Source organism: Pleurodeles waltl, chromosome 11, assembly GCF_031143425.1.
Source record: "Pleurodeles waltl isolate 20211129_DDA chromosome 11, aPleWal1.hap1.20221129, whole genome shotgun sequence".
Lineage (NCBI taxonomy): Eukaryota > Metazoa > Chordata > Amphibia > Caudata > Salamandridae > Pleurodeles > Pleurodeles waltl.
The window spans coordinates 968179376-968205414 of record NC_090450.1 but is presented as its reverse complement, the minus strand read 5'-3'; the positions used below and the strand labels follow the sequence as shown (position 1 = coordinate 968205414).

The following is a 26039-nucleotide window of genomic DNA, read 5'->3' as shown; positions in this document are numbered from 1 at the left end:
TGTGTTATTGTAGGAGGCTGGACTGGCTTGTAGTGAGTACCAAGGGGTACTTGCACCTTGCACCAGGCCCAGTTATCCCTTATTAGTGTATAGGGTGTCTAGCAGCTTAGGCTGATAGATAATGGTAGCTTAGCAAAGCAGCTCAGGCTGAACTAGGAGACGTGTGAAGCTACTACAGTACCACTTAGTGTCATATGCACAATATCATAAGAAAACACAATACACAGTTATACTAAAAATAAAGGTACTTTATTTTTATGACAATATGCCAAAGTATCTTAGAGTGTACCCTCAGTGAGAGGATAGGAAATATACACAAGATATATATACACAATAGCAAAAATATGCAGTATAGTCTTAGAAAACAGTGCAAACAATGTATAGTTACAATAGGATGCAATGGGGAAACATAGGGATAGGGGCAACACAAACCATATACTCCAGAAGTGGAATGCGAACCACGAATGGACCCCAAACCTATGTGACCTTGTAGAGGGTCGCTGGGACTATTAGAAAATAGTGAGAGTTAGCAAAATAACCCACCCCAAGACCCTGAAAAGTGAGTGCAAAGTGCACCAAAGTTCCCCTAAGGACAAAATAGTCGTGTTAGAGGGAGAATGCAAGGAAAACACAAATCAGCAATGCAACAACGATGGATTCCTGTCTGAAGGTACCTGTGGAACAAGGGGACCAAGTCCAAAAGTCACAAGCAGCTCGGAGATGGGCAGATGCCCAAGAAATGCCAGCGGTTGGTGCAAAGAAGCTCTTACTAGGCTGAAGAACTGTGAATACTGCAGGAACGACAAGGGCTAGAGACTTCCCCTTTGGAGGATGGATCCCCCACGCCTTGGAGAGTCGTGCAGAAGTGTTTTCCCGCCGGATGGACGCCAACAAGCCTTGCTACACGCAAATCGTGCGTTTGGCGTTTTTGGACGCTGCTGGGGCCCAGGAGGGACCAGGAGGTCGCAAATTGGACCTGCAGAGAGAGGGGACGTCGAGCAAGACAAAGAGCCCTCACTGAAGCAGGTAGCACCCGGAGAAGTGCCAGAAACAGGCACTACGAGGATGCGTGAAACGGTGCTCGCCGAAGTTGCACAAAGGAGTCCCACGTCGCCGGAGACCAACTTAGAAAGTCGTGCAATGCAGGTTAGAGTGCCGTGGACCCAGGCTTGGCTGTGCACGAAGGATTTCCGCCGGAAGTGCACAGGGGCCGGAGAAGCTTGCAAAGTCGCGGTTCCCAGCAATGCAGCCCAGCGAGGTGAGGCAAGGACTTACCTCCACCAAACTTGGGCTGAAGAGTCACTGGACTGTGGGGGTCACTTGGACGGTGTCGCTGGATTCGAGGGACCTCGCTCGTCGTGCTGAGAGGAGACCCAAGGGACCGGAGATGCAGCTTTTTGGTGCCTGCGGTTGCAGGGGGAAGATTCCGTCGACCCACGGGAGATTTCTTCGGAGCTTCTGGTGCAGAGAGGAGGCAGACTACCCCCACAGCATGCACAAGCAGGAAAACAGTCGAGAAGGCGGCAGGATCAGCGTTACAGAGTTGCAGTAGTCGTCTTTGCTACTATGTTGCAGGTTTGCAGGCTTCCAGCGCGGTCAGCGGTCGATTCCTTATCAGAAGGTGAAGAGGGAGATGCAGAGGAACTCGGCTGAGCTCATGCATTCGTTATCTAAAGTTTCCCCAGAGACAGAGACCCTAAATAGCCAGAAAAGAGGGTTTGGCTACCTAGGAGAGAGGAAAGGCTACTAACACCTGAAGGAGCCTATCACAAGGAGTCTCTGACGTCACCTGGTGGCACTGGCCACTCAGAGCAGTCCAGTGTGCCAGCAGCACCTCTGTTTCCAAGATGGCAGAGGTCTGGAGCACACTGGAGGAGCTCTGGACACCTCCCAGGGGAGGTGCAGGTCAGGGGAGTGGTCACTCCCCTTTCCTTTGTCCAGTTTCGCGCCAGAGCAGGGGCTAAGGGGTCCCTGAACCGGTGTAGACTGGCTTATGCAGAATTGGGCACCTCTGTGCCCAACAAAGCATTTCCAGAGGCTGGGGGAGGCTACTCCTCCCCTGCCTTCACACCATTTTCCAAAGGGAGAGGGTGTCACACCCTCTCTCAGAGGAAGTTCTTTGTTCTGCCATCCTGGGCCAGGCCTGGCTGGACCCCAGGAGGGCAGATGCCTGTCTGAGGGGTTGGCAGCAGCAGCAGCTGCAGAGAAACCCCAGGAAGGGCAGTCTGGCAGTACCAGGGTCTGTGCTACAGACCACTGGGATTATGGAATTGTACCAACAATGCCAGGATGGCATAGAGGGGGCAATTCCATGATCATAGACATGTTACATGGCCATATTCGGAGTTACCATGGTGAAGCTACATATAGGTAGTGACCTATATGTAGTGCACGCGTGTAATGGTGTCCCCGCACTCACAAAGTTCAGTGAATTGGCTCTGAACAATGTGGGGGCACCTTGGCTAGTGCCAGGGTGCCCTCACACTAAGTAACTTTGCACCTAACCTTTACCAGGTAAAGGTTAGACATATAGGTGACTTATAAGTTACTTAAGTGCAGTGTAAAATGGCTGTGAAATAACGTGGACGTTATTTCACTCAGGCTGCAGTGGCAGGCCTGTGTAAGAATTGTCAGAGCTCCCTATGGGTGGCAAAAGAAATGCTGCAGCCCATAGGGATCTCCTGGAACCCCAATACCCTGGGTACCTCAGTACCATATACTAGGGGATTATAAGGGTGTTCCAGTAAGCCAATGTAAATTGGTAAAAATGGTCACTAGCCTGTCAGTGACAATTTGGAAAGAAATGAGAGAGCATAACCACTGAGGTTCTGATTAGCAGAGCCTCAGTGAGACAGTTAGTCACTACACAGGTAACACATACAGGCACACTTATGAGCACTGGGGCCCTGGGTTACCAGGGTCCCAGTGACACATACAACTAAAACAACATATATACACTGAAAAAATGGGGGTAACATGCCAGGCAAGATGGTACTTTCCTACACAACCCCCCCCCAAACGAAGGACAATAAGACTAGCCATTACCTGATGAGTCTTCATTGTCTAAGTGGAAATATCTGGAGAGTCCATCTGCATTGGAGTGGCTACTCCCAGGTCTATGTTCCACTGTATAGTCCATTCCCTGTAGGGATATGGACCACCTCAACAATTTAGGATTTTCACCTTTCATTTGTTTTAGCCAAAGTAGAGGTTTGTGGTCTGTCTGAACAATGAAGTGAGTGCCAAACAGGTATGGCCTCAACTTCTTCAGAGCCCAGACCACAGCAAAGGCCTCCCTCTCAATGGCAGACCAACGCTTTTCTCTAGGGGTCAACCTTCTACTAATAAAAGCAACAGGTTGATCCTGGCCCTCAGAATTAAGTTGTGATAGGACTGCCCCTACTCCTAATTCAGATGCATCAGTTTGGACATAGAATTTTTTAGAGTAACAAGGGCTTTTCAGGACAGGTGCAGAGCACATGGCCTGCTTCAGCTCCTCAAAAGCTTTCTGACAGTTTGCTGTCCATAATACCTTTTTAGGCATTTTCTTGGATGTGAGGTCATTAAGAGGGGCTGCAATGGAGCCATAGTTCTTAATGAACCTCCTGTAATACCCAGTGAGGCCTAGGAAGGCTCTCACCTGAGTCTGAGTGGTAGGGGGAATCCAATCAATAATAGTTTGGATTTTCCCCTGAAGTGGTGCAATCTGTTCCCCACCAACAAGGTGTCCCAGATAAACCACCTTACCCTGCCCTATCTGGCACTTTGAAGCCTTGATAGTGAGGCCTGCCTTTTGCAGGGCCTCCAAAACTTTCCAAAGGTGGACCAGGTGATCATCCCAGCTGGAGCTAAAGACAGCTATATCATCCAAATATGCTGCGCTGAAAGCTTCCAGCCCTTGCAGGACTGTGTTCACCAACCTCTGAAAAGTGGCAGGTGCATTTTTCAAACCAAAAGGCATTACAGTAAACTGGTAATGTCCTCCAATGGTAGAAAATGCAGTCTTAGGTTTAGCATCTTCTGACATTTTGATCTGCCAATACCCTGCAGTCAAATCAAAAGTGCTTAGATACTTGGCAGATGCCAGTGTATCTATTAGCTCATCTGCCCTGGGTATAGGGTGAGCATCTGTTTTGGTTACCAAGTTGAGACCTCTATAGTCTACACAAAACCTCATTTCCTTCTTTCCATCTTTAGAATTGGGTTTTGGTACCAGTACCACAGGAGAAGCCCATGGACTGTCAGAGTGCTCAACCACTCCTAGTTCCAACATCTTCTGAACTTCTTGCTTTATGCAGTCCCTGACATGGTCAGGCTGCCTATAGATCTTACTTTTGACAGGTAAACTGTCTCCAGTATCTATAGTGTGCTCACACCAAGAAGTGGTGCCTGGCACAATGGAGAAGAGTTCTGAAAATTGTCCTAGGAGATTTATGCAATTATCTTTCTGCTCAGCAGTAAGACAATCAGCCAAAACTACCCCTTCCACAAGAGCATCTTGTTCTGTGGAAGAGAAGAGATCAGGTAGAGGATCACTGTCTTCTTCCTGTCCCTCATCTGTTGCCATGAGCAGGGTGAGATCAGCCCTGTCATAGTAGGGTTTCAGGCGGTTGACATGGAGCACCCTAAGGGGACTCCTGGCAGTGCCTAAGTCAACCAAGTAGGTGACTTCACCCTTCTTTTCAACAATTGTGTGTGGACCACTCCATTTATCTTGGAGTGCTCTTGGGGCCACAGGCTCCAAGACCCACACTTTCTGCCCTGGTTGGTACTGAACCAAAACAGCCTTCTGGTCATGCCATTGCTTCTGGAGCTCTTGGCTGGCCTGAAGGTTTTTACTGGCCTTTTTCATGTACTCAGCCATCCTTGATCTGAGGCCAAGTACATAATCCACAATATCCTGCTTAGGAGCTTTTAAAGGTTGTTCCCAACCCTCCTTTACAAGTGTGAGTGGACCCCTAACAGGGTGTCCAAAAAGAAGTTCAAAGGGGCTGAAGCCCACTCCTTTCTGGGGTACCTCCCTGTAGGCAAAAAGGAGGCATGGTAGAAGGATATCCCATCTCCTGCGGAGTTTTTCAGGGAGTCCCATAATCATGCCTTTGAGAGTTTTATTAAATCTCTCCACCAGTCCATTTGTTTGTGGATGATAGGGTGTTGTGAACTTGTAAGTTACACCACACTCCTTCCACATGGCCTTTAAGTATGCAGACATGAAATTGCTTCCTCTGTCTGATACTACTTCCTTTGGGAAGCCCACCCTGGAAAATATTCCCAGGAGGGCCTTTGCCACTGCAGGAGCTGTAGTGGTCCTTAAAGGAATAGCTTCAGGATATCTTGTGGCATGGTCCACTACCACCAAGATAAACCTATTGCCTGAAGCAGTAGGAGGGTCAAGGGGGCCAACTATGTCAACCCCTACCCTTTCAAAGGGAACCCCAACCACAGGCAGTGGGATAAGGGGTGCCTTTGGAGTGCCACCTGTCTTGCCACTGGCTTGACAGGTTTCACAGGACTTACAAAATTCTTTTGTGTCCTCAGACATCCTAGGCCAATGAAACAGTGGTACCAATCTGTCCCAAGTTTTCATTTGACCCAGGTGCCCAGCTAAGGGAATGTCATGTGCCAGTGTTAGGAGGAACTTTCTGTACTCCTGAGGAATCACTAATCTCCTGGCAGCTCCAGGTTTAGGATCCCTTTGCTCAGTGTACAAGAGGTTGTCCTCCCAGTAAACTCTGTGTGAGTCACTGACATCCCCATTAGCCTGTTTGACAGCTTGCTGTCTGAGACCCTCTAATGTGGGACAGGTTTGCTGTGCCACACTCAGCTCCTCTCTGGCAGGCCCCCCTTCACCCAAAAGCTCAGCAGTGTCTGCTTCCAGCTCCTCTGGTGTAGGTTCTGCACAGGGAGGGAATTCTTCTTCCTCAGAAGTAGAATCCACTGTAGAGGGAGGGATAGTAGGAAGTGGTTTGCTTCTACTAGCCCTAGCTTTAGGGAGCACTTGGTCCATTGTTCCAGGATCCAAGCTTCCCTGTCCTTTTTGCTTTTTGGCCTGAGCCCTTGTCAAAGCAAAAATATGCCCTGGGATGCCCAGCATTGCTGCATGGGCCTCCAACTCCACATCTGACCAAGCTGATGTCTCCAAATCGTTCCCTAATAGACAGTCTACAGGTAAATCTGAAGCTACCACAACTTTCTTTGGACCAGATACCCCCCCCCAGTTGAGATTTACAACAGCCATGGGGTGGCTTTGTGTTATGTTGTGAGCATCGGTTACTTGGTACTGGTGTCCAAGTATGTGTTGTTCAGGGTGCACCAGTTTCTCAATCACCATTGTGACACTGGCACCTGTGTCCCTGTAGGCCTGGACCTCAACACCATTTATTAGGGTTAGTTGCTTGTACTTCTCCAAGTTATGGGGGCAAGCAACCAAAGTGGCTAAGTCAATAGCCCCTTCAGAGACTAAAGTAGCCTCTGTGGTCTCCCTAATCAGACCAACCCCAACTAAATTACCAAAAGTGAGCCCAGCTACTCCCTTGGATTGGCTATTAGTAGGTTTGCTCCCACCACCACTGCTATTAGTAGGGACACTAGGTGTAGCAGTAGGGGTTGTAGTGGTAGGAGCTGTGGTGCCTTTCTTTGGACAACTGGGATCTGTTGTCCAATGGCCTTTTATCTTACATAAATAGCACCATGGTTTCTTTTCCTTGTTCTGATTAGAGGAGGGTTTGGGCCCACCACCCCCACCAGAGTGTTTTTGTGGGCCTGATGAAGACTCATTTTTAGATTTGTCCCCACCCTTGTCAGAAGACTTACCATCCTTCTTTTTGTTGCCATCTTTGTCACCCCCTGTATGAACTTTTCTGTTCACTCTTGTTCTGACCCATTTGTCTGCCTTCTTTCCCAATTCTTGGGGAGAGGTCAGATCAGAGTCCACCAAGTACTGGTGCAACAAATCAGACACACAATTATTAAGAATATGCTCTCTCAGGATTAAGTTATACAGGCTGTCATAATCAGTAACTTTACTGCCATGTAACCACCCCTCCAAGGCCTTCACTGCCTGGTCAATGAAATCAACCCAGTCTTGTGAAGACTCCTTTTTGGTATCTCTGAACTTGATCCTGTACTGTTCAGTGGTTAAGCCATAACCATCCAGGAGTGCATTCTTAAGAACTTGGAAATTGTTAGCATCATTTTCTTTTACAGTAAGGAGCCTATCCCTACCTTTTCCAGTAAATGATAGCCATAGGATAGCAGCCCACTGCCTTTGAGGGACATCCTGTACAGCACAGGCCCTCTCAAGTGCAGCAAACCACTTGTTAATGTCATCCCCCTCCTTGTAAGGGGGAACTATCTTATGCAGATTCCTGGAATCATGCTCTTTTGCAGGATGACTATGGGGAATACTGCTGCTGCCACCATGGGTATCTAAACCCATTTTCTGTCTTTCCCTCTCTATTTCTAAAGACTGTCTATCCAAATCCAGCTGTTGCTTCTTGAGCTTCAGTCTGGTTTGCTCCACTCTCAATCTATTGAGCTCCCTTTCCAACAATCTGTCATCAGGGTGGGTGGGAGGGACATTTCTAGATACAGAGGTATGATGGGAATGAACAGAAGGAGACCTGTCCCTTACAGAGGGCACCCTAACAGCTTGGCTACCAGTATAATGTGAGAGCACATCATCAGTATGATGTGATTCAACCTCTGTACCAACTATGCTAGACTGTCTAGTAATGGGCAGGCTGAGAATTTTCTTTCCAGAACCTTTTCCTGGGGGAGTCCCTGGATCAGATTGAGAACCATTAGCTACTTTTTCTACAGATTGGGCACTTATGGCCTTATCCTGTACTCTAAGCATATTTATTAACAGTTCTAAGGAAGGATTCTTCCCTACACTCAAACCTCTCTCTATGCAGAGACTCCTTGCTCCTTTCCAGCTAAGGTGATCATATGCAAGTTTGGACAGTTCAACTTTTTGGCCTGTGCCAGACATTTTTAGAGAGAGTTAAAGTGATAGACAAAGAGAAAAAAAAAGTTTTCAGAACTTTTTGGAAAGACAGAAAAACTTTTTAAACTTTTAAGAACTTTTTGAAAGTTTAGAAGTACTTTTCAGCACTTAGAAAAGAGTGAAAAGAGGAAATGCAAAACTTTTTGGCTATGTGTATATACACTGACCTTGTTTTGTATATTTTTCTCTTATGAAAAGTACAATGACAAGAGTGGTAAGTAGTCTCAAGCACTTATCCCACCACTGCACAACCAATGTAGGAGGCTGGACTGGCTTGTAGTGAGTACCAAGGGGTACTTGCACCTTGCACCAGGCCCAGTTATCCCTTATTAGTGTATAGGGTGTCTAGCAGCTTAGGCTGATAGATAATGGTAGCTTAGCAAAGCAGCTCAGGCTGAACTAGGAGACGTGTGAAGCTACTACAGTACCACTTAGTGTCATATGCACAATATCATAAGAAAACACAATACACAGTTATACTAAAAATAAAGGTACTTTATTTTTATGACAATATGCCAAAGTATCTTAGAGTGTACCCTCAGTGAGAGGATAGGAAATATACACAAGATATATATACACAATAGCAAAAATATGCAGTATAGTCTTAGAAAACAGTGCAAACAATGTATAGTTACAATAGGATGCAATGGGGAAACATAGGGATAGGGGCAACACAAACCATATACTCCAGAAGTGGAATGCGAACCACGAATGGACCCCAAACCTATGTGACCTTGTAGAGGGTCGCTGGGACTATTAGAAAATAGTGAGAGTTAGCAAAATAACCCACCCCAAGACCCTGAAAAGTGAGTGCAAAGTGCACCAAAGTTCCCCTAAGGACAAAATAGTCGTGTTAGAGGGAGAATGCAAGGAAAACACAAATCAGCAATGCAACAACGATGGATTCCTGTCTGAAGGTACCTGTGGAACAAGGGGACCAAGTCCAAAAGTCACAAGCAGCTCGGAGATGGGCAGATGCCCAAGAAATGCCAGCGGTTGGTGCAAAGAAGCTCTTACTAGGCTGAAGAACTGTGAATACTGCAGGAACGACAAGGGCTAGAGACTTCCCCTTTGGAGGATGGATCCCCCACGCCTTGGAGAGTCGTGCAGAAGTGTTTTCCCGCCGGATGGACGCCAACAAGCCTTGCTACACGCAAATCGTGCGTTTGGCGTTTTTGGACGCTGCTGGGGCCCAGGAGGGACCAGGAGGTCGCAAATTGGACCTGCAGAGAGAGGGGACGTCGAGCAAGACAAAGAGCCCTCACTGAAGCAGGTAGCACCCGGAGAAGTGCCAGAAACAGGCACTACGAGGATGCGTGAAACGGTGCTCGCCGAAGTTGCACAAAGGAGTCCCACGTCGCCGGAGACCAACTTAGAAAGTCGTGCAATGCAGGTTAGAGTGCCGTGGACCCAGGCTTGGCTGTGCACGAAGGATTTCCGCCGGAAGTGCACAGGGGCCGGAGAAGCTTGCAAAGTCGCGGTTCCCAGCAATGCAGCCCAGCGAGGTGAGGCAAGGACTTACCTCCACCAAACTTGGGCTGAAGAGTCACTGGACTGTGGGGGTCACTTGGACGGTGTCGCTGGATTCGAGGGACCTCGCTCGTCGTGCTGAGAGGAGACCCAAGGGACCGGAGATGCAGCTTTTTGGTGCCTGCGGTTGCAGGGGGAAGATTCCGTCGACCCACGGGAGATTTCTTCGGAGCTTCTGGTGCAGAGAGGAGGCAGACTACCCCCACAGCATGCACAAGCAGGAAAACAGTCGAGAAGGCGGCAGGATCAGCGTTACAGAGTTGCAGTAGTCGTCTTTGCTACTATGTTGCAGGTTTGCAGGCTTCCAGCGCGGTCAGCGGTCGATTCCTTATCAGAAGGTGAAGAGGGAGATGCAGAGGAACTCGGCTGAGCTCATGCATTCGTTATCTAAAGTTTCCCCAGAGACAGAGACCCTAAATAGCCAGAAAAGAGGGTTTGGCTACCTAGGAGAGAGGAAAGGCTACTAACACCTGAAGGAGCCTATCACAAGGAGTCTCTGACGTCACCTGGTGGCACTGGCCACTCAGAGCAGTCCAGTGTGCCAGCAGCACCTCTGTTTCCAAGATGGCAGAGGTCTGGAGCACACTGGAGGAGCTCTGGACACCTCCCAGGGGAGGTGCAGGTCAGGGGAGTGGTCACTCCCCTTTCCTTTGTCCAGTTTCGCGCCAGAGCAGGGGCTAAGGGGTCCCTGAACCGGTGTAGACTGGCTTATGCAGAATTGGGCACCTCTGTGCCCAACAAAGCATTTCCAGAGGCTGGGGGAGGCTACTCCTCCCCTGCCTTCACACCATTTTCCAAAGGGAGAGGGTGTCACACCCTCTCTCAGAGGAAGTTCTTTGTTCTGCCATCCTGGGCCAGGCCTGGCTGGACCCCAGGAGGGCAGATGCCTGTCTGAGGGGTTGGCAGCAGCAGCAGCTGCAGAGAAACCCCAGGAAGGGCAGTCTGGCAGTACCAGGGTCTGTGCTACAGACCACTGGGATTATGGAATTGTACCAACAATGCCAGGATGGCATAGAGGGGGCAATTCCATGATCATAGACATGTTACATGGCCATATTCGGAGTTACCATGGTGAAGCTACATATAGGTAGTGACCTATATGTAGTGCACGCGTGTAATGGTGTCCCCGCACTCACAAAGTTCAGTGAATTGGCTCTGAACAATGTGGGGGCACCTTGGCTAGTGCCAGGGTGCCCTCACACTAAGTAACTTTGCACCTAACCTTTACCAGGTAAAGGTTAGACATATAGGTGACTTATAAGTTACTTAAGTGCAGTGTAAAATGGCTGTGAAATAACGTGGACGTTATTTCACTCAGGCTGCAGTGGCAGGCCTGTGTAAGAATTGTCAGAGCTCCCTATGGGTGGCAAAAGAAATGCTGCAGCCCATAGGGATCTCCTGGAACCCCAATACCCTGGGTACCTCAGTACCATATACTAGGGGATTATAAGGGTGTTCCAGTAAGCCAATGTAAATTGGTAAAAATGGTCACTAGCCTGTCAGTGACAATTTGGAAAGAAATGAGAGAGCATAACCACTGAGGTTCTGATTAGCAGAGCCTCAGTGAGACAGTTAGTCACTACACAGGTAACACATACAGGCACACTTATGAGCACTGGGGCCCTGGGTTACCAGGGTCCCAGTGACACATACAACTAAAACAACATATATACACTGAAAAAATGGGGGTAACATGCCAGGCAAGATGGTACTTTCCTACAGTTATTGCATGATTTATTGCACAAATACTTTACACATTGCCTTCTAAGTTAAGCCTGACTGCTCAGTGCCAAGCTACCAGAAGGTGGGCACAGGATAATTTGGATTGTGTGTGACTTACCCTGACTAGAGTGAGGGTCCTTGCTTGGACAAGGGGTAACCTGACTGCCAACTAAAGACCCCATTTCTAACAATGATTATTAGCATTAGGATGGTATACTGAAGGACATAACGTGAGATAGAGATGCCATGGCTGCTCTTTGTTTTTAAGAGACTTCCTTTGTTTCTTCAAGACTTTTAATGCCATTATGCCAATTGTTTGATCTTTATACTTTGCAGTGGTTTTGCAGCTTCTTTGTGAATGATACCTGTCAGTGCGTGTCTCTGAATACTGGTTCGCACACCCATTTACTTCTTGGGGAATGACATACTGAGATAAGGATATATTCTTTGTTAGCTGGTGGGATCAGTGTTGTTCAGATCTGTGGCCCATTGTTCGGGTCTCATAGATTGGCCTGAATACTTGACATTTGACGAAAGAATAAAAAAGGGGATATGGACAAGTTAGGACCAATGAAACTGTGAATTGGGCTTGAGGTTTTCTTCTTAGTGATAAGTTGGTCTAGGATGGAGTCTTTAGAGTGTGTGAGAATAGTGAAAACGTCTGTGTAGTTATTATTCAGTAGTAATGAAGAGGCTGTGATGCAGCCATCACTGTTAGATCACCCCAGTGTAACTTAACTCCCCGAAGAAGTGATTCTTAGCTGCGGAGACTAAGGGCCTGATTACGATCTTGGCAGATGGAATACTCCGTCACAAACGTTACGATATCCCGTCCGCCATATTACAAGTTCCATTATATCCTATGGATCTTGTGATACGGCCATCACTGTTAGATTACCCCAGTGTAAATTAACTCCCTGAAGAAGTAATTGTTAGCTGAGGAGACCAAGTGTTCAGTGTGAAGTTTGATAAGCGGATCTATAAAAGCAGTGTTGTTGCCTGGCGGGGGATAGATGCTGTCTCATTGGTACTGGGTCAATCAGCTGGTTGTATGTTAGAATATGTTATTCAGAAGTATTGCTTGACATAACTATTGTGCCCTAAATATAGTAAAAAAATGTTGCCCCATTGGGAGTGGATTTTATTTTGTTAATTTCAAAGAGTGATATTTTTGTAAACAATATTTAGGTTAACATATTTATGTCAGATGATATTTTGATACCATACCCCCAATTTAATTTCCACAGAAAAATAAATAAATGATGTGAATTGATATTTTTTAATGTTTTCACGTTTAATATAGTTTTTGAGAAAAAGTGTCCGTAAACTATAGACATAGTCTCCCAGACACGTGAATACATTGGAAAAGCTGCATAATTGTGACCCTTAGTTCAAGAGTTGGGAAAATCAGGTGAAGATTTGACAGAATTGAATTGGTCGTGTGTGGAGCGGATTTCAGTGAGGATACAGGATCAGGGGGGTGATAATGAGTGACGAAAATCAAGGATCTGATTCTCGCCGGGGTGGGGGCTCAGAGGGTGACCCTGGGCAGAGGTGAAGGCAGAAGTAGTTGTACTGAGTACCGTCAGCTCATTGAATGAACTATCAGAGGAGAGGGTGAGAGCACGAAGGTGATACGTGTTTGTATTTACACAACTGCACATATCTAAACAAGTGTGTGTGTCTTTCAAATTCCATTTAAACTGGATACTTTTTACTTGGAGTGCGCGAAAATCATGTAATTTGTTTTCACGTAACTATGCAAAATTTTGGCGCGATTACACAAAATGCAAATTTGACATTTCATGCAAAAAAAGTACCAAAAAGTACTGTGAAGAACAGTTGTTTTCGTTCTGTTGTTCCTGTGCGCTCACACTAAGGGGGTCATTACGAGGGCTAAAGTGGCGTCTGTACCGCCAACAGGCTGGCGGTACGGAGACCCGTATTACCGCCGCGGTCGCACCACTGGGGCTGGCGGTTTCCCACCGTTTTAGCCCCGGCGGTGATAATCCACCAGGGCAGCGCTGCTTGTTTCTGGCGGTTTGCACCGCCAGGAAGAGGCTGGAGGTAAGGGGAGTCCAGGGGCCCCCTAACAGGGCCCCGTGCAGCTTTTCACTGTCTGCATAGCAGACAGTGAAAAGCGCGACGGGTGCAACTGCACCCGTCGCACGGCCGCAACACCGCCGGCTATGTTGCGGCCGCATCCCCGCTGGGCCGGCGGGCGTAAACTAGGTTTGCGCCTGCCAACCCAGCGGGGATGTTGTAATGGGCACCACGGGAGTGCGGCCGCATTGGCGGCCGCATGGCGGTTACAGCTTGGCGGGTGGCGGAAGCCGCCCGCCAATGTTGTAATGACCCCCTAAATATTTGACACAAATGGCTCATTTGTGGTAAATGTTTACAGCTAATGATGCTTGATTACATGAAGTGGCGTAGCACTATATTTTCAGGATTTCATATAACTGCAATGTGAAATTCCCGAAATTAGTTGAATTACACGGGCATAATTAAAATGTTTCCCAAGGCTACTTTTTATGTCGAACAACACAATGTTGGTGTATTTCTGAATAACTATGAAGATTACATCCTGTTTCATTAGGATCTGCTTTACATATGAACTAAATATGATGCCTCTGGCAGCGGTGTGAAGTGGGCGGTGTGACGTGCGGTGTCACCAGGTCACGGTGCAGGCAGCGTCGTCGTCGTTACTGAAGCGCTGTCATCGGTAGGCCCAAGCCAGCGGTTCAGGATGGGACGGTGCTTCATGACCCTCACGAGTAGTGTCCACAGGCCACAGTGCAGGCAGGGATGCCTGGTGATGACACTGGGACCGGGGCTGTGGTGCGGGACGGGATGATGCTTTGTGTACCTCACGAGCGGTGTCCACAGGCCACAGTGCAGGCAGCGGTGCCGGTGTCAGCAGGAGCGTCGTCATCGGGGATGCCCAGGCTGCTATGTGAGCAGACGATGCAGGAGTGCGGGACCCACAGGTCGCGGTGCGAGCAGCAGCTCGGTGAAGTCGTCCGATGACGGTGTCAGTGAGACCAGGGTGGCGGTGCAAAGCGGGGCAGTGCGGCTCTGTGCGGCGTCAGTAGGTCACAATGCAGGCCAGCGGCATCGTTGGTGGCGTCGCAGTAGTTTCTCCTCTTGAACAGCACAAAACACACAGTTGCCAGTGCTGCAGGTCGAGGAAATTGAAGTTTTTGGTGTCCTTGAAACTTCCAACAGGAGGCAAGCTCTACTCCAAGCCCTTGGAGAACTTTCTCAAGCAGGACACACAGCAAAGTTCACTCTTTCTACTCTTTTCAGGCAGAAGCAGCAACTGCAGGCCAGTCCAGCAAAGCAACACAGCAAAGGGACTGTACTCCTCCTCCAGCTCTTCAGCTCTTCTCCTTGGCAGAGGTTCCTCTTGATTCCAGAAAGATTCTAAAAGTCTGGGGTTTGGGGTCTTCTTCTTATACCCTTTTCTGCCTTTGAAGTTGGCAAACGTCAAAGCAACATCTCATGTGTTTGTGAAATCCTTCCTTGTCCAGGCCAGGCCCCAGAAACACACCACGAGGTTGGAGACTGCATTGTGTGAGGGCAGGAACAGTCCTTTCAGGTGTGAGTGACCACTTCTCCCTCCCCTCTAGCTCAGATGGCTCATCGGGATATGCAGGCTACACCCCAGCTCCCTTTGTGTCACTGTCTAGAGAGGTGCAAAACAGCCCACCTGTCAACTTGACCCAGACAGACAGTTCACAAACAGGCAGAGTCACAGAATGGTTTGATCAAGAAAATGCATACTTTCTAAAAGTGGCATTTTCAAACAGACAATTTAAAAACCAACTTCACTAAAAGATGTATTTTTAAATTGTGAGTTCAAAGACCCTAAGCTTCACATTTTTATCTGCTCTCAAAGGGAATCTACGCTTTAAGGATATTTAAAGGCAGCCCCCATGTTGACCTATGAGAGAGACAGGCCTTGCAACAGTGAAACCCGAATTTGGCAGTATTTCACTGTTAGAACATATAAAACACACTAGTATATGTCCTACCTTAAACATACACTGCACCCTGCCCCTGGGGCTACTTAGGGCCTCCCTTAGATGTGCCTGACATGCAGTAAAAGGGAAGGTTTGGGCCTGGCAAGTGGGTACACTTGCCAAGTCTAATTAGCAGTTTAAAACTGCACACACAGACACTGCCGTGGCATGTCTGAACCATGTTTACAGGGCTACGAATGTGGGTGACACAACCAGTGCTGCAGGCCCACTAGTAGCATTTGATTTACAGGCCCTGGGGACCTCTAGTGCACTTTACTAGGGACTTACCAGTAAATCACATGTGCCAATCATGGATAAACCAATCAACAGTACAATTTACACTGAGAGCATATGCACTTTAGCACTGTTTTAGCAGTGGTAAAGTGCCCAGTCCGAAAGCCAGCAAAAACTGGTCAGAAAAATTAGGAGGAAGGAGGCAAAAAGACTGGGGATGACCCTGCAAAAAGGGTCAGGTGAAATACTTGCAGTAAATGCTTAAGGGAGAAAAATAAGTGCTGCCCCCCCCAAAAAAATAAGTGCTGGTGCCTCCCACCGGAAACCACTGTCTTAAATTAAGCACTGCTCGAACCTGTCTTCAACAGCAGAGCTGTTCAGCTTTCCCCTGGCCACTTCTTATGTAGGTGTGATTGTTAACAAGGCTGCATTAGACTGATAAAGATCACTCCCCATCGCTACTTCTCATCCCTGCTTCTCATCCATCATCCCTACTTCTCATCCATCATCCATCACCCCTACTTTTCGTCCATCATCCCTATTTCTCATCCATCATACATCATCCTTACTTCTCATCCATCATCCCTACTTCTCATCCATCATTCATCACCCCTACTTCTCATACATCATCCTTCTCATCCATCATTCATCACCCCTACGTCTCATCCATCACCCCTACTTCTCTTCCATCATCCCTACTTTTCATCCATCATATATCACCCCTACTTCCCATCCATCATCCCTACTTCTCATACATCATCCTTACTTCTCATCCATCATCCCTGTCTCATACTTACTTCTCATCCATTATCCCTACTTCTCATACTTACTTCTCATCCATCACCCCTACTTCCCATACAACATCCCTACTTTTCTTCCATCATCCATACTTCTCATCCATTGTATATCACCCCTACTTCTAATCCATCATCCCTACTTCTCATTCATCGTATATCATCCCTACTTCTCATCCATCATCCCTACTTCTCATCCATCATACATCATCCTTACTTCTCATCCATCATCCCTACTTCTCATACTTACTTCTCATCCATCATCCCTACTCCTCACCCATCATACATCATCCCTACTTCTCATCCCTCATCCTTACTTCTCATCCATCATCCTTCTCTTCCATCATCCTTACCTTTCTTCCATCATCCCTACTTCTCATCCATCATCCTTACTTTTCTTCCATCATCCCTACTTCTTTCATCATTCCTACTTCTCATCCCTCATCCCTGCTTCTCATCCCTACTTCTCATCCATCTTTAATCACTCCTACTTCTCATGCCTCAGCAATCATCCCTACTCCTCATCCATCATCCCTACTCCCCTTTGATAGCCCTTGCTTTGCCCTTTGCTACCCCTGGCTCCACCCCTTGATACTACTGGCTTGTCCTTTGGTATCCCTTGCTCTCCTATTTATTACCCCTGGTTCTGCCCTTTGATACTCCTGGCTTGCCTTTTGGTATATCTTGCTCTACCATTTGGCTGTGTATTTCAGTTCCTCTGGCTCTGCCCTTTAGTGCCCTCCTGTTCTACCCTGTGATGGCACTGCCCTGTCCTTTGATATTCCTGACTGCCCTTTCTTCCCTCTGGCTCTGCCCTTTTGTCCTCTGGTTTGACTTTTAGTACCCCTTGGTCTGACATTTGTTCTTCCTGGCTCTGAGCTTTGATACTCCTGGCTTTCCCTTTGGTATCCTTGCTCTGCCCTTTGGTACCTCTGGCTCTATCCGTTGATGCCCGTTGATCTGCCCTTTAACTCACTCACCCTGCCTTTTAGTACCCCTTGTTACCAGGGGCGGCTTTAGGGGGTGCGACTGGTGCGGCCGCACTCGGCGCTGATCTGAGGGCGTGGAGCACTGACCTCAGAGGGAGGGCACTGAGGTCAGAGCCGGCGCTATATTGAGCAATAACTTTTGTTTTTAAAAGACCTGCTGCAGAATTCCTTGTGTGTCCCCCTTTCAGGCCCCAAAAAAAATGTCAAGCTAACTTGTGATTAATGTTCCTGCTAGAGAGGGCGATGGAAGTGTTGTCTAGCTGCAGCTTTGACTCGCTATAGTAGCGCAGAGGGTTAATGTGCCTGCTGCAACGAAAAGGTCTGTATTTTTTGTGGCTAGCTGAGTGGATTAGTAAAACCAGCTGTTACCTGCGCTTTGAAACAAATGAATTGTATCTGAGAGAGGGGCAATAGAGAGATTTGCTAGGTGATAGTGAGGGAATCCAAGGAGGAGGCCAGAGGGGGCGCCCAAAAACAATTGTCCACCAGGTGCCATCAGCGCTAAACGCCGGCCCTGGCTTCCGTTTGATATCCTCATTTCCCTTTGGTCCCACTGGTCCCTTTGTCCTCCCATCTTGCCCATCAGTGCCCCTTGCTGTGCTCTTGGATACCCCTGGGTCTGCCCTTCGGTGCCCCTGGGTCTGCCCTTTGGTGCCCCTGGCTCTGAGCTCCGATGCCCCTGGCGTACCATTTGGTTCCCTAGATATGCTCCTTGCCCCCGCAGTTGTACCCTTCGGTACCCCTGTCTGTGCCCTTTGGTACCCCTGGCTCTGTCCTTTCATGCCCCGTTGTTCCCCTGGCTCTGTCCTTCATTACCCCTCGCTGTACCTATGCTCCCCCCGGCCCTTCCCTCCATACCCCAAGTCCCCGTGGTCATGAACGAGCAGCATGAGGAGGTTTAACAAGGGCCCCGAGATCCCTCTTCTCTTTAGATAATTCCCTTGGGTCCTTCTCTGGGCCCCTGAGTGGCAAATGGGCATCAGACGAGGGGTCGAGGGCTGGACACAGAACTCACAGTGTGGATACAGGCAGGACCAACAGCTGCATGACGTCACTTCCGCCAACTCGGGCATTTTGATGAATTGAAGCCCATGTTTACATTAATCTTATTATTATCACAATAACACAAATGTATTTTAATCGGTCTGTTTTATTTAAAATGTTGACTACAATTTACAGATTATAAGGTTGCACTTATTATCAACTGCTTAATGTTTAACGTCCCTAATAAGTATCGTAAATCTCTCTCATTCCCTCCCCTCTCTCTGCCCCAACACCCCCCAATACCTTCCTGTCCCCTTCAATATCCCGCTACGAGTTTCCTCTTTTCTCTTCCTCTCCTCTCCCATCTTTCTCGTATTCTCCCCTCCCCTTGGTTTCTCCCTCCTTCACTTCTCAACACGTCCCTTCGCACCTTCCATACACCTTGCCTTCTTCTTCCGCCTTCTCCCCCTTCCCTCCATCGCTGTGTCCTCTCTCTGGCCCTGTGTCTCTCTTCTCCGGCTTTGTATCCCTCCGCCTCTCCTCCAACTCTCCCAACAACTCTCCCTCCAACTCTCCTCCAACTCTCCTCCAACTCTTCCTCCATCTCTCCTCCGACTCTCCCAACAACTCTCCCTCCAACTCTCCCAACAACTCTCCCTCCAACTCCCCCAACAACTGAATTCCAACTCTCCACCAACTCTCCTCCGACTCTCCACCAACTCTCCTCCGACTCTCCTTCCAACTCTCCCAACAATTGAATTCCAACTCTCCTCCGACTCTCCTCCGACTCTCCACTAACTCTCCTCCGACTCTCCTCCGACTCTCCACCAACTCTCCTCCGACTCTCCTTCCAACTCTCCCAACAACTGAATTCCAACTCTCCTCCGACTCTCCTCCGACTCTCCTCCAACTCTCCTCCGACTCTCCTCCAACTCTTCCTCCAACTCTTCCTCATCCGTCTGCTTCCCACGCACTCCATCATCTGCCTTCAAATCTTCTCTCCCCGACTACTGCCCTCCTGGCTCCTGGTTTTATTCTCCCCATTCACATGGTCCTCCTCTCATGCCTCACTCCCTGTTCCTTTATTTGTTCTCCGGTCTCCCCTTTCCCTCTGTTCTCTCCCTCTCCCACTCTCTTCCATGTTTCTTTGTCCCCATTCTTTCCCTGTCTCTTGCCTCACTTCACTCTCTCACTGTCTCTCCATCCTCTCACTTGTCTCCTACTCTGTCCTTCTCTCTCCCTTTCCTCTGTTCTCTCCCCTAATTTTCACAATCTCCCCTGTCTCTTCCCTCATTCTCTCCCTCTCATCTCACTGCCGCTCACTCCTCCCCTCGTCCACCATCCTGCCTCTTTTCTTTCCCTCTGCCTCTCCCTGCTCCCTTTTCTCTGTCTCTTCTCACCGCATCCCTGCCCTCTCTCCCCATCCTGTACTCGGCCCTCTCTTCCTGTGCTCTTCTCTCATCCTTTCCCTTCCTACCCTTCGCCCCCCCGTGTTTCTCCCCCAACCCCGCTCCCATCCCAGCAGCCGTTCACTGTGGGGTGGGGCCCTGGGGCCCCTGGGGCCAGTGCAGCTCGCTGTGTGGCATCGGAAGTCGCGAGAGGGCCCGCCAGGTGACGGTGCCACCCCGGAACGGAGGGGCCCCCTGCCCGGATCTCAGGCAGCGGAGGGGTTGCCATGGAGACAACCCGATATGCCAGACGGCTAAAGGTAAGTGCCCTCCCCACACCCCCCATTAAACTCACGAATCTGAGGTTTTCTCTTTAGTTCTTCATTCCCCATTCCCTTTGTTCCCGTCACCTTCAGGCAGCGAGCACAAGGGGCAATAATACGGGGCAGTAATAATAGCCTGCAGGGCGTCCCAGACAGGAAGACGCTCAGGAGTTGCAACTTCACTCCTTTTATACAGTGAGCTTTGGGGCGTCGTTTGGGCGTAGCCGCCCCACGTAGGTTAGAAACTCATGAGTTGGTCTGAACCACCAGCATTTGCTTTGGGTGCACTCCATTCCATTATTTTTCAGCTCCTCTGTGCCATTCCTGAAAGTGATAAGACACACCCTAACATGCTCTTCTCCTGGCCAATCAGTTTCCTTCTGAACAATGGCACAAGCAACGCCAGAGATGGTGCGCCCTTACTGCGCCTCACCAGAGAGGGGCTGCTTGTTCTGTATGTGAATGAGGCTTGCACAGTGGCGGACAGTGCTGTTGATCATCTGGGAAAGGCAGCCTGTATCACTGCTGACCCTGCTGTTCATCACTTGTGTGAACTTGCACCAACTCTACCTGTACTGCACCTTTACTATGCCTTACTTATGCTTCCTTTGCCGGTTTTGTTATGCAGCTGCTCTGTGTTTGAGTTAAGGTTGCACTCATCTCCCATTGCCTTAAAGAGACAGTTCCTCTGGTGTCTGAAGGGGGCAGTAGGGTTCCTGTCTCTCCTGATCCATATGTTACACAAGCTAGCCTTTGGTCTGCACGCCCACCACTGCACAAGTGTGGCAAGCAAACCACCTCGGGCACTTACAGGTGGACCTGTGGGTGGTCAGAACGTTGTGTGGCTGTTATATGGCAAGTGTCGGGTGTGGAGAGGTTGAGAGAACCTGATGCTAGTGGTATTTAGCAGTAATGTATATAGAGTGATGTGAGAGGAACAGAGCGCCATTCATTCTACGTATCTAATCGAAGAATCATTAAATGGTGAGTTAGCATCCGGGGGAATCAACTAAACACCTCAAAGTAAGCGTCTGTGATGTCCATCCAAGAGCTGTCATGGTGCAACCAAATTAATCTGACAACAGCACAGTTTGTGTGCCTGCTAGAATCTACAAGGCCCTCCTAGGGTCTGTGAGGTCCACCCAGTGGTGATGATGGTGCAACCAAAGGAATCTGACAACAGCACAGTTTGTGTGTCTGCTAGAATCTACAAAGCCCTCCTAGGGTCTGTGGGGTCCACCCAGGGGCGACGATGGTGCAACCAAATTAATCTGACAACAGCACAGTTTGTGTGTCTGCTAGAATCTACAAGGCCCTCCCAGGGTCTGTGGGGTCCACCCAGTGGTGATGATGGTGCAACCAAAGGAATCTGACAACAGCACAGTTTGTGTGTCTGCTACAATCTATAAGGCCCTCCTAGGGTCTGTGAGGTCCACCCAGTGGTGATGATGGTGCAACCAAAGGAATCTGACAACAGCACAGTTTGTGTGTCTGCTAGAATCTACAAGGCCCTCCTAGGGTCTGTGAGGTCCACCCAGGAGAGACGATGGTGCAAACGAAGGAATCTGAAAACAGCACAGTATATGTGTCTGCTAGCATGTACAAGGCCCTCGTATGGTCTGTGAGGTCCACCCAGGGGTGATGATGGTGCAAACGAAGGAATGTGAAAACATCACAGGATATGGGTGTCATAGAATGTTCAAGGCACCAGGAGCAGCAATGGTGCCAACCAAAGGAATCTGGAAACATCTCTCCCGGGGTCCGTGAGGTCCAACCAGGAGTGACGATGGTGCAAACAAAGGAATGTGAAAACATCACAGGATATGCGCGTCATATGATGTATGAGGCACCAGGAGCATCAATGGTTCAACCAAAGCAATGTGGACGCATCACTCCTGAAGGTCTGTGACATCCACACAGGAGCGGCAATGGTGCAACTAAAGGATGCAAGAAACAGCGAAGTATAGAAGCTTGATAGAATCTATGTGGTCCACCCAGGTTCTTTGAGGTGCTGCCCAAGAAGAAGTAGGAAGCAGCACAGTGCATCAGTTTGATGGAATTAGCATATAAGGCCCGTCCAAGGTCTGTGAGTTCCACACAGGCGTGACAATGGTGCAACTAAAGGACTAGAGAAAAAGGACAGTATATTTGAGTTTGATAAAATATATGAGGTCCACCCAGGTTGTTTGAAGTCCACCCAGGAGCCGCGATGGTGCTATCCAAGAGGAAGTAGGAAACAGTACAGTGCATGGGTCTGATGGGATCCGAGAGATCTACTCAGGAATGCTAATGGTGCAATTCAAGGAGATCCACTGATACCACATGAGCAACCAAAGGAAAAAACTCAGATGTCCAACAGTAACTGGGTCTATGAACCAAAGGCAGCAATGACACAACATCCTGGTGTGGCTGCAGCTAAGGAAGTGACATAAGTAGGCATCAATAAGGAATGTGGTTAGGTTACAGAATATGGAAGGTGATGAAAGCAGGAAAGGCCCAAGAAGATAGGAAAAGGGTAATCAAGAGATGGTTCTGCCCTATCTGGCCCTAACAGGCGCAGACGGAGAAGTCATTCTTATTCCCAGGAGCTGTGTACATGTGCCAGCCCCTGTTCTGTATGAGGAAATCTTGTGTAGCTCCTGTCTGTGATGACAAGATCTATGTAAGGAAAGCTTGCACTTCACACTTCTGCTGCCCTTGCTCTACCTGTTCTGCATGAGAACATTTTGTTCTGCTGTTGCCTGTGCGGTACGTGCTGCTTGTCTAGTGCAGCTTCCAGTGTTGCTGTGTGTGTAAACATATGTGTGACGGAAGCGTCAGCTCTGTGTCCGAGTAGCAGCTGTAAAGTATGTGTGGGAAGCTTGCCCCTCCTGTTCTCATTCCCTCAATCAAAGTTTGTAAAGCACAACTACTCACCCGTAAGGGTCTCAAGGCGCTTACGGGGTTTGTCCTCTGAGCTTTAGTCGAAGAGCCAGGTTTTAAGGCCCTCCTGAATTGGGGTAGCGATGGTGACTCCCTGAGGTGCAGGGGCAGGGTGTTCCAGCCTATGCTGCGAGGTAGGCGAAGGATCTCCCACCAGCCGAGGTCTTCCGTATGTGTGGTACGGTGGCTAGTGCTTGTTGAGTGGAGCGGAGAGGTCTGGTGGGGGAGTAGAAGGTGATGTTGTGGTTGAGGTTCCCTGAGGAACATACGTGTGTGTGTGTGTGTGTGTGTATGCACATATATATATATATATATATATGTGTGTGTGTGGTTCAGCTTCCACTGTTGCTCTCCATGTTGTACTTGGTCTATGCATTAGGAAAACGTGCACTACTGCTACTTGTTCTGTAAGCTGCACAGTGTTTGGACCTTTGCTGCTAGTGGTGCCTGCTTTTTGAGGGGAAATTGCACTGCCTCCTTCTGTGTTTTATCTTTTCACTGTGTGTAAGAGAATCTTGTACAAATGCTTCCTGTGCCTGCACTGCTCTTTTCTGTGCTGTGCCTTTGCTATGTGTAAAAGAAGACTGAATAGCTGCAAGACATTCTGTACTTATACTCTGTGTGTGTAGGTTGCATGGATACTGATTGTGTGTTACCTGGTCTGTGCGGAGAGCATGCACTGTGCTGTGTCTGTTCAATGTGTGAAGGAAGCTTGCATGGATGCTGTCAAAACCCCTTTCAAAGTGCCCTGGGGCATGTGGTCTACTGGGCCTGACTGTGGTGTTTGACGCATTGTACTCCTGATGTCTCAGGGCCCAACCTACTATAGATCCTGAGCAACTGGGCCAAGTACTCTTTCTGCACTTGACTCTGTGTTGGCCGTGGACGAGCCAGTCAGTGGCTCCCTTGTGGTTTGGGGAAATGGGGGGGGTGAAGGGGAGAGTAGATACAGGTAAGTGAACACGACTCATAACTCAAAGTGCACACAGTGCCACCAACAATTCAATGTCCAATCCAATACTTAATTTCATAAGGAAAATAAGTATTTTGTTTCTAACTATACACATTCAAGGGAATAACAAATTCATGAGTAATAACACAATCTCCTTGAGGTCGGGGCAGTGGCGTAGCGTGGGTTGTCAGCACCCGGGGCAAGGCAAGTAATTTGCGCCCCCTAACCCGTGGATTTTAGCACTCGCGAGTGCGAGCGCGCCCCCCCCCCCCAGATGTTGCGCCCGGTGCGGCCGGCCCCTCCTGCACCCCCACGCTACGCCACTGGGTCGGGGCTGTAGTAGTTAACAGGCAAATCCCTGTCCCACCCCCTTTCTTATCATTTAGTCAGGGTTATTCCCCATCCACGGAATACCTACTAGCAGGCTGTACTCCAGAGTTCCCCTCTGACTCCTGAGTAATTTGTCAAAAGTAGAGCAAGGAACCACGGCACTTCCAAATATTCAAAATAGTGTCCTTTATTGGGGTCACGCGAATATATAGTTGCGCATCTTTTGAGGTAAACTGTACTCTCTAACATTCACTTTTTTCTATCATCATTGTCTTTCACTAAATATATCTAATACAATGGGAAGCACTAATCAGTTTACTTCCTATTTACCATATACTGTGGTAAATATAATTAAATGCATGAAGAATTCTTTGGCGATCTACACAGCCAAATAATCTGGTTTATCACATTTCGGGTGATAGTTAAGACCTTACACTAGACAATTGGAACTACTAGCTAGTTTACCATTGTATTTGAACATTGTTCCACAGCCTTGAAAAAGTCGTGTCGGCTGTCTTCACATTGAACACTCTGGCTGATGTTACAACGGATAAACTAAATGGAATAATAAAGGACACTATTTTGAATATTTGGATGTGCTGTGGTTCCTTCTGCTCTATCTATCTACTGTGGACCAGTTGGCTCACAGCCTACACACCCTGTGGCTGGGTGTGGAACTACCTTGACACTCCTGAAATCTACATGTTTCAAGTTTCAACATAATTGACTGTCTTTACATATTCACAATATAAGCAAAAATCTTGGAAGTGCCCACCAGTGTTTTACACAGCCACAATCCGCTCTTTAAGTTAATTAGTCAAAAGTGTTTATGGTGCCATAGCACCATTAGCAGTGAGTTCCAAAGGGCCCCACAGGCCCAGTTCAAGTCTTTGTGGTACAGAAGCGGTTGTATGATGGATCCACGCATGCCGGAACCACGCATGCCTTAACAACGCAGTCGTTGTTCCGACTGCGTTGTTTCCACTCATGCCTTTGCCACGCATGCCTTTACAACGATTTTTCATTGTAAAAGCAGGACTAGTAAAAGCATGTGTTGAAATGGCATGAGTAGTTCTATCATACCACCCCCCACCCACCCTGAGGCCCAAAACTACCCCCACACTGGGGGTCGGGGATTTGATCTGTGGGCTTATGACTGGATCCCAGGGAGGGAGTGACATCTCCTGTGGCATCCATCACGGTCCATGGGGAATCTGTCAGGATAGGTCTCAGTGTGGGGTTTGACCCACCAATCACAGCCCCAATCTTCCCATCTGGGCAATGACCCAAACTCTTGCCCACAGTAGTTAAGACAGCCTGTTCTGGCATACAGGGTTGCTGTGGTACTCTCCGTCTTGGTGCAGACTCCTCTAGTGTGATCTCCCTCACAATGGCAGTCCCCTCTGGTATATGGGGTCGCTGGCAAAGGCATACACAAGCTTCAATGCTCTTGGTGGCCCAATAACTTCGAGTGGCCCCCTCTGGTATATGGGGTAACTACAACGAGGTTGTGTGGCCTTGCGCTTCCCTCTCAGCGCTCCTTCCTCAGCTCAGGCCGCAGCAGCCCTCTCCTAGCATGAGGGTCCCAGACTCAGACTCTTCCTCCACACAGGCAACAACCCGATTGGTGCACAGCTATTCTCTTCACACCTCACTCAGGGAGTCCTCTTGGTGGTTATCCCCACTGGACCTTTCTCCCTCCAATTCTCCCCTCTTCTTCACAGGGCAACTTTTCTTGTCAAGTAGGCAGGCACTGATGCTCCAGGCTCTAGGGCAGTGGTCAAGGTTCCCTGAGTGATGTGTCCTTGCCCATCAGGCAGGCTAGTAGGCCTTTGCCC

At 48.6% G+C, this 26039-nt stretch overlaps 1 protein-coding gene across 3 annotated transcripts in view; it reads left to right on the top strand.

Moving 5' to 3' along the window:
• The window catches only part of LOC138266436 (somatomedin-B and thrombospondin type-1 domain-containing protein-like), a 260922-nt gene that overhangs the window by 180462 nt on the left and 54421 nt on the right, over window positions 1-26039 (top strand). For 2 of the 3 annotated variants that reach the window (XM_069215202.1, XM_069215203.1), the window contains exon 2: window positions 19812-19994. In XM_069215202.1, coding sequence (XP_069071303.1) covers window positions 19812-19994 — 183 coding nt within the window. Of the gene's footprint in view, window positions 1-19808; window positions 19995-26039 lie in introns of all 3 variants that reach the window. The other variant, XM_069215201.1, reaches the window with a different exon arrangement.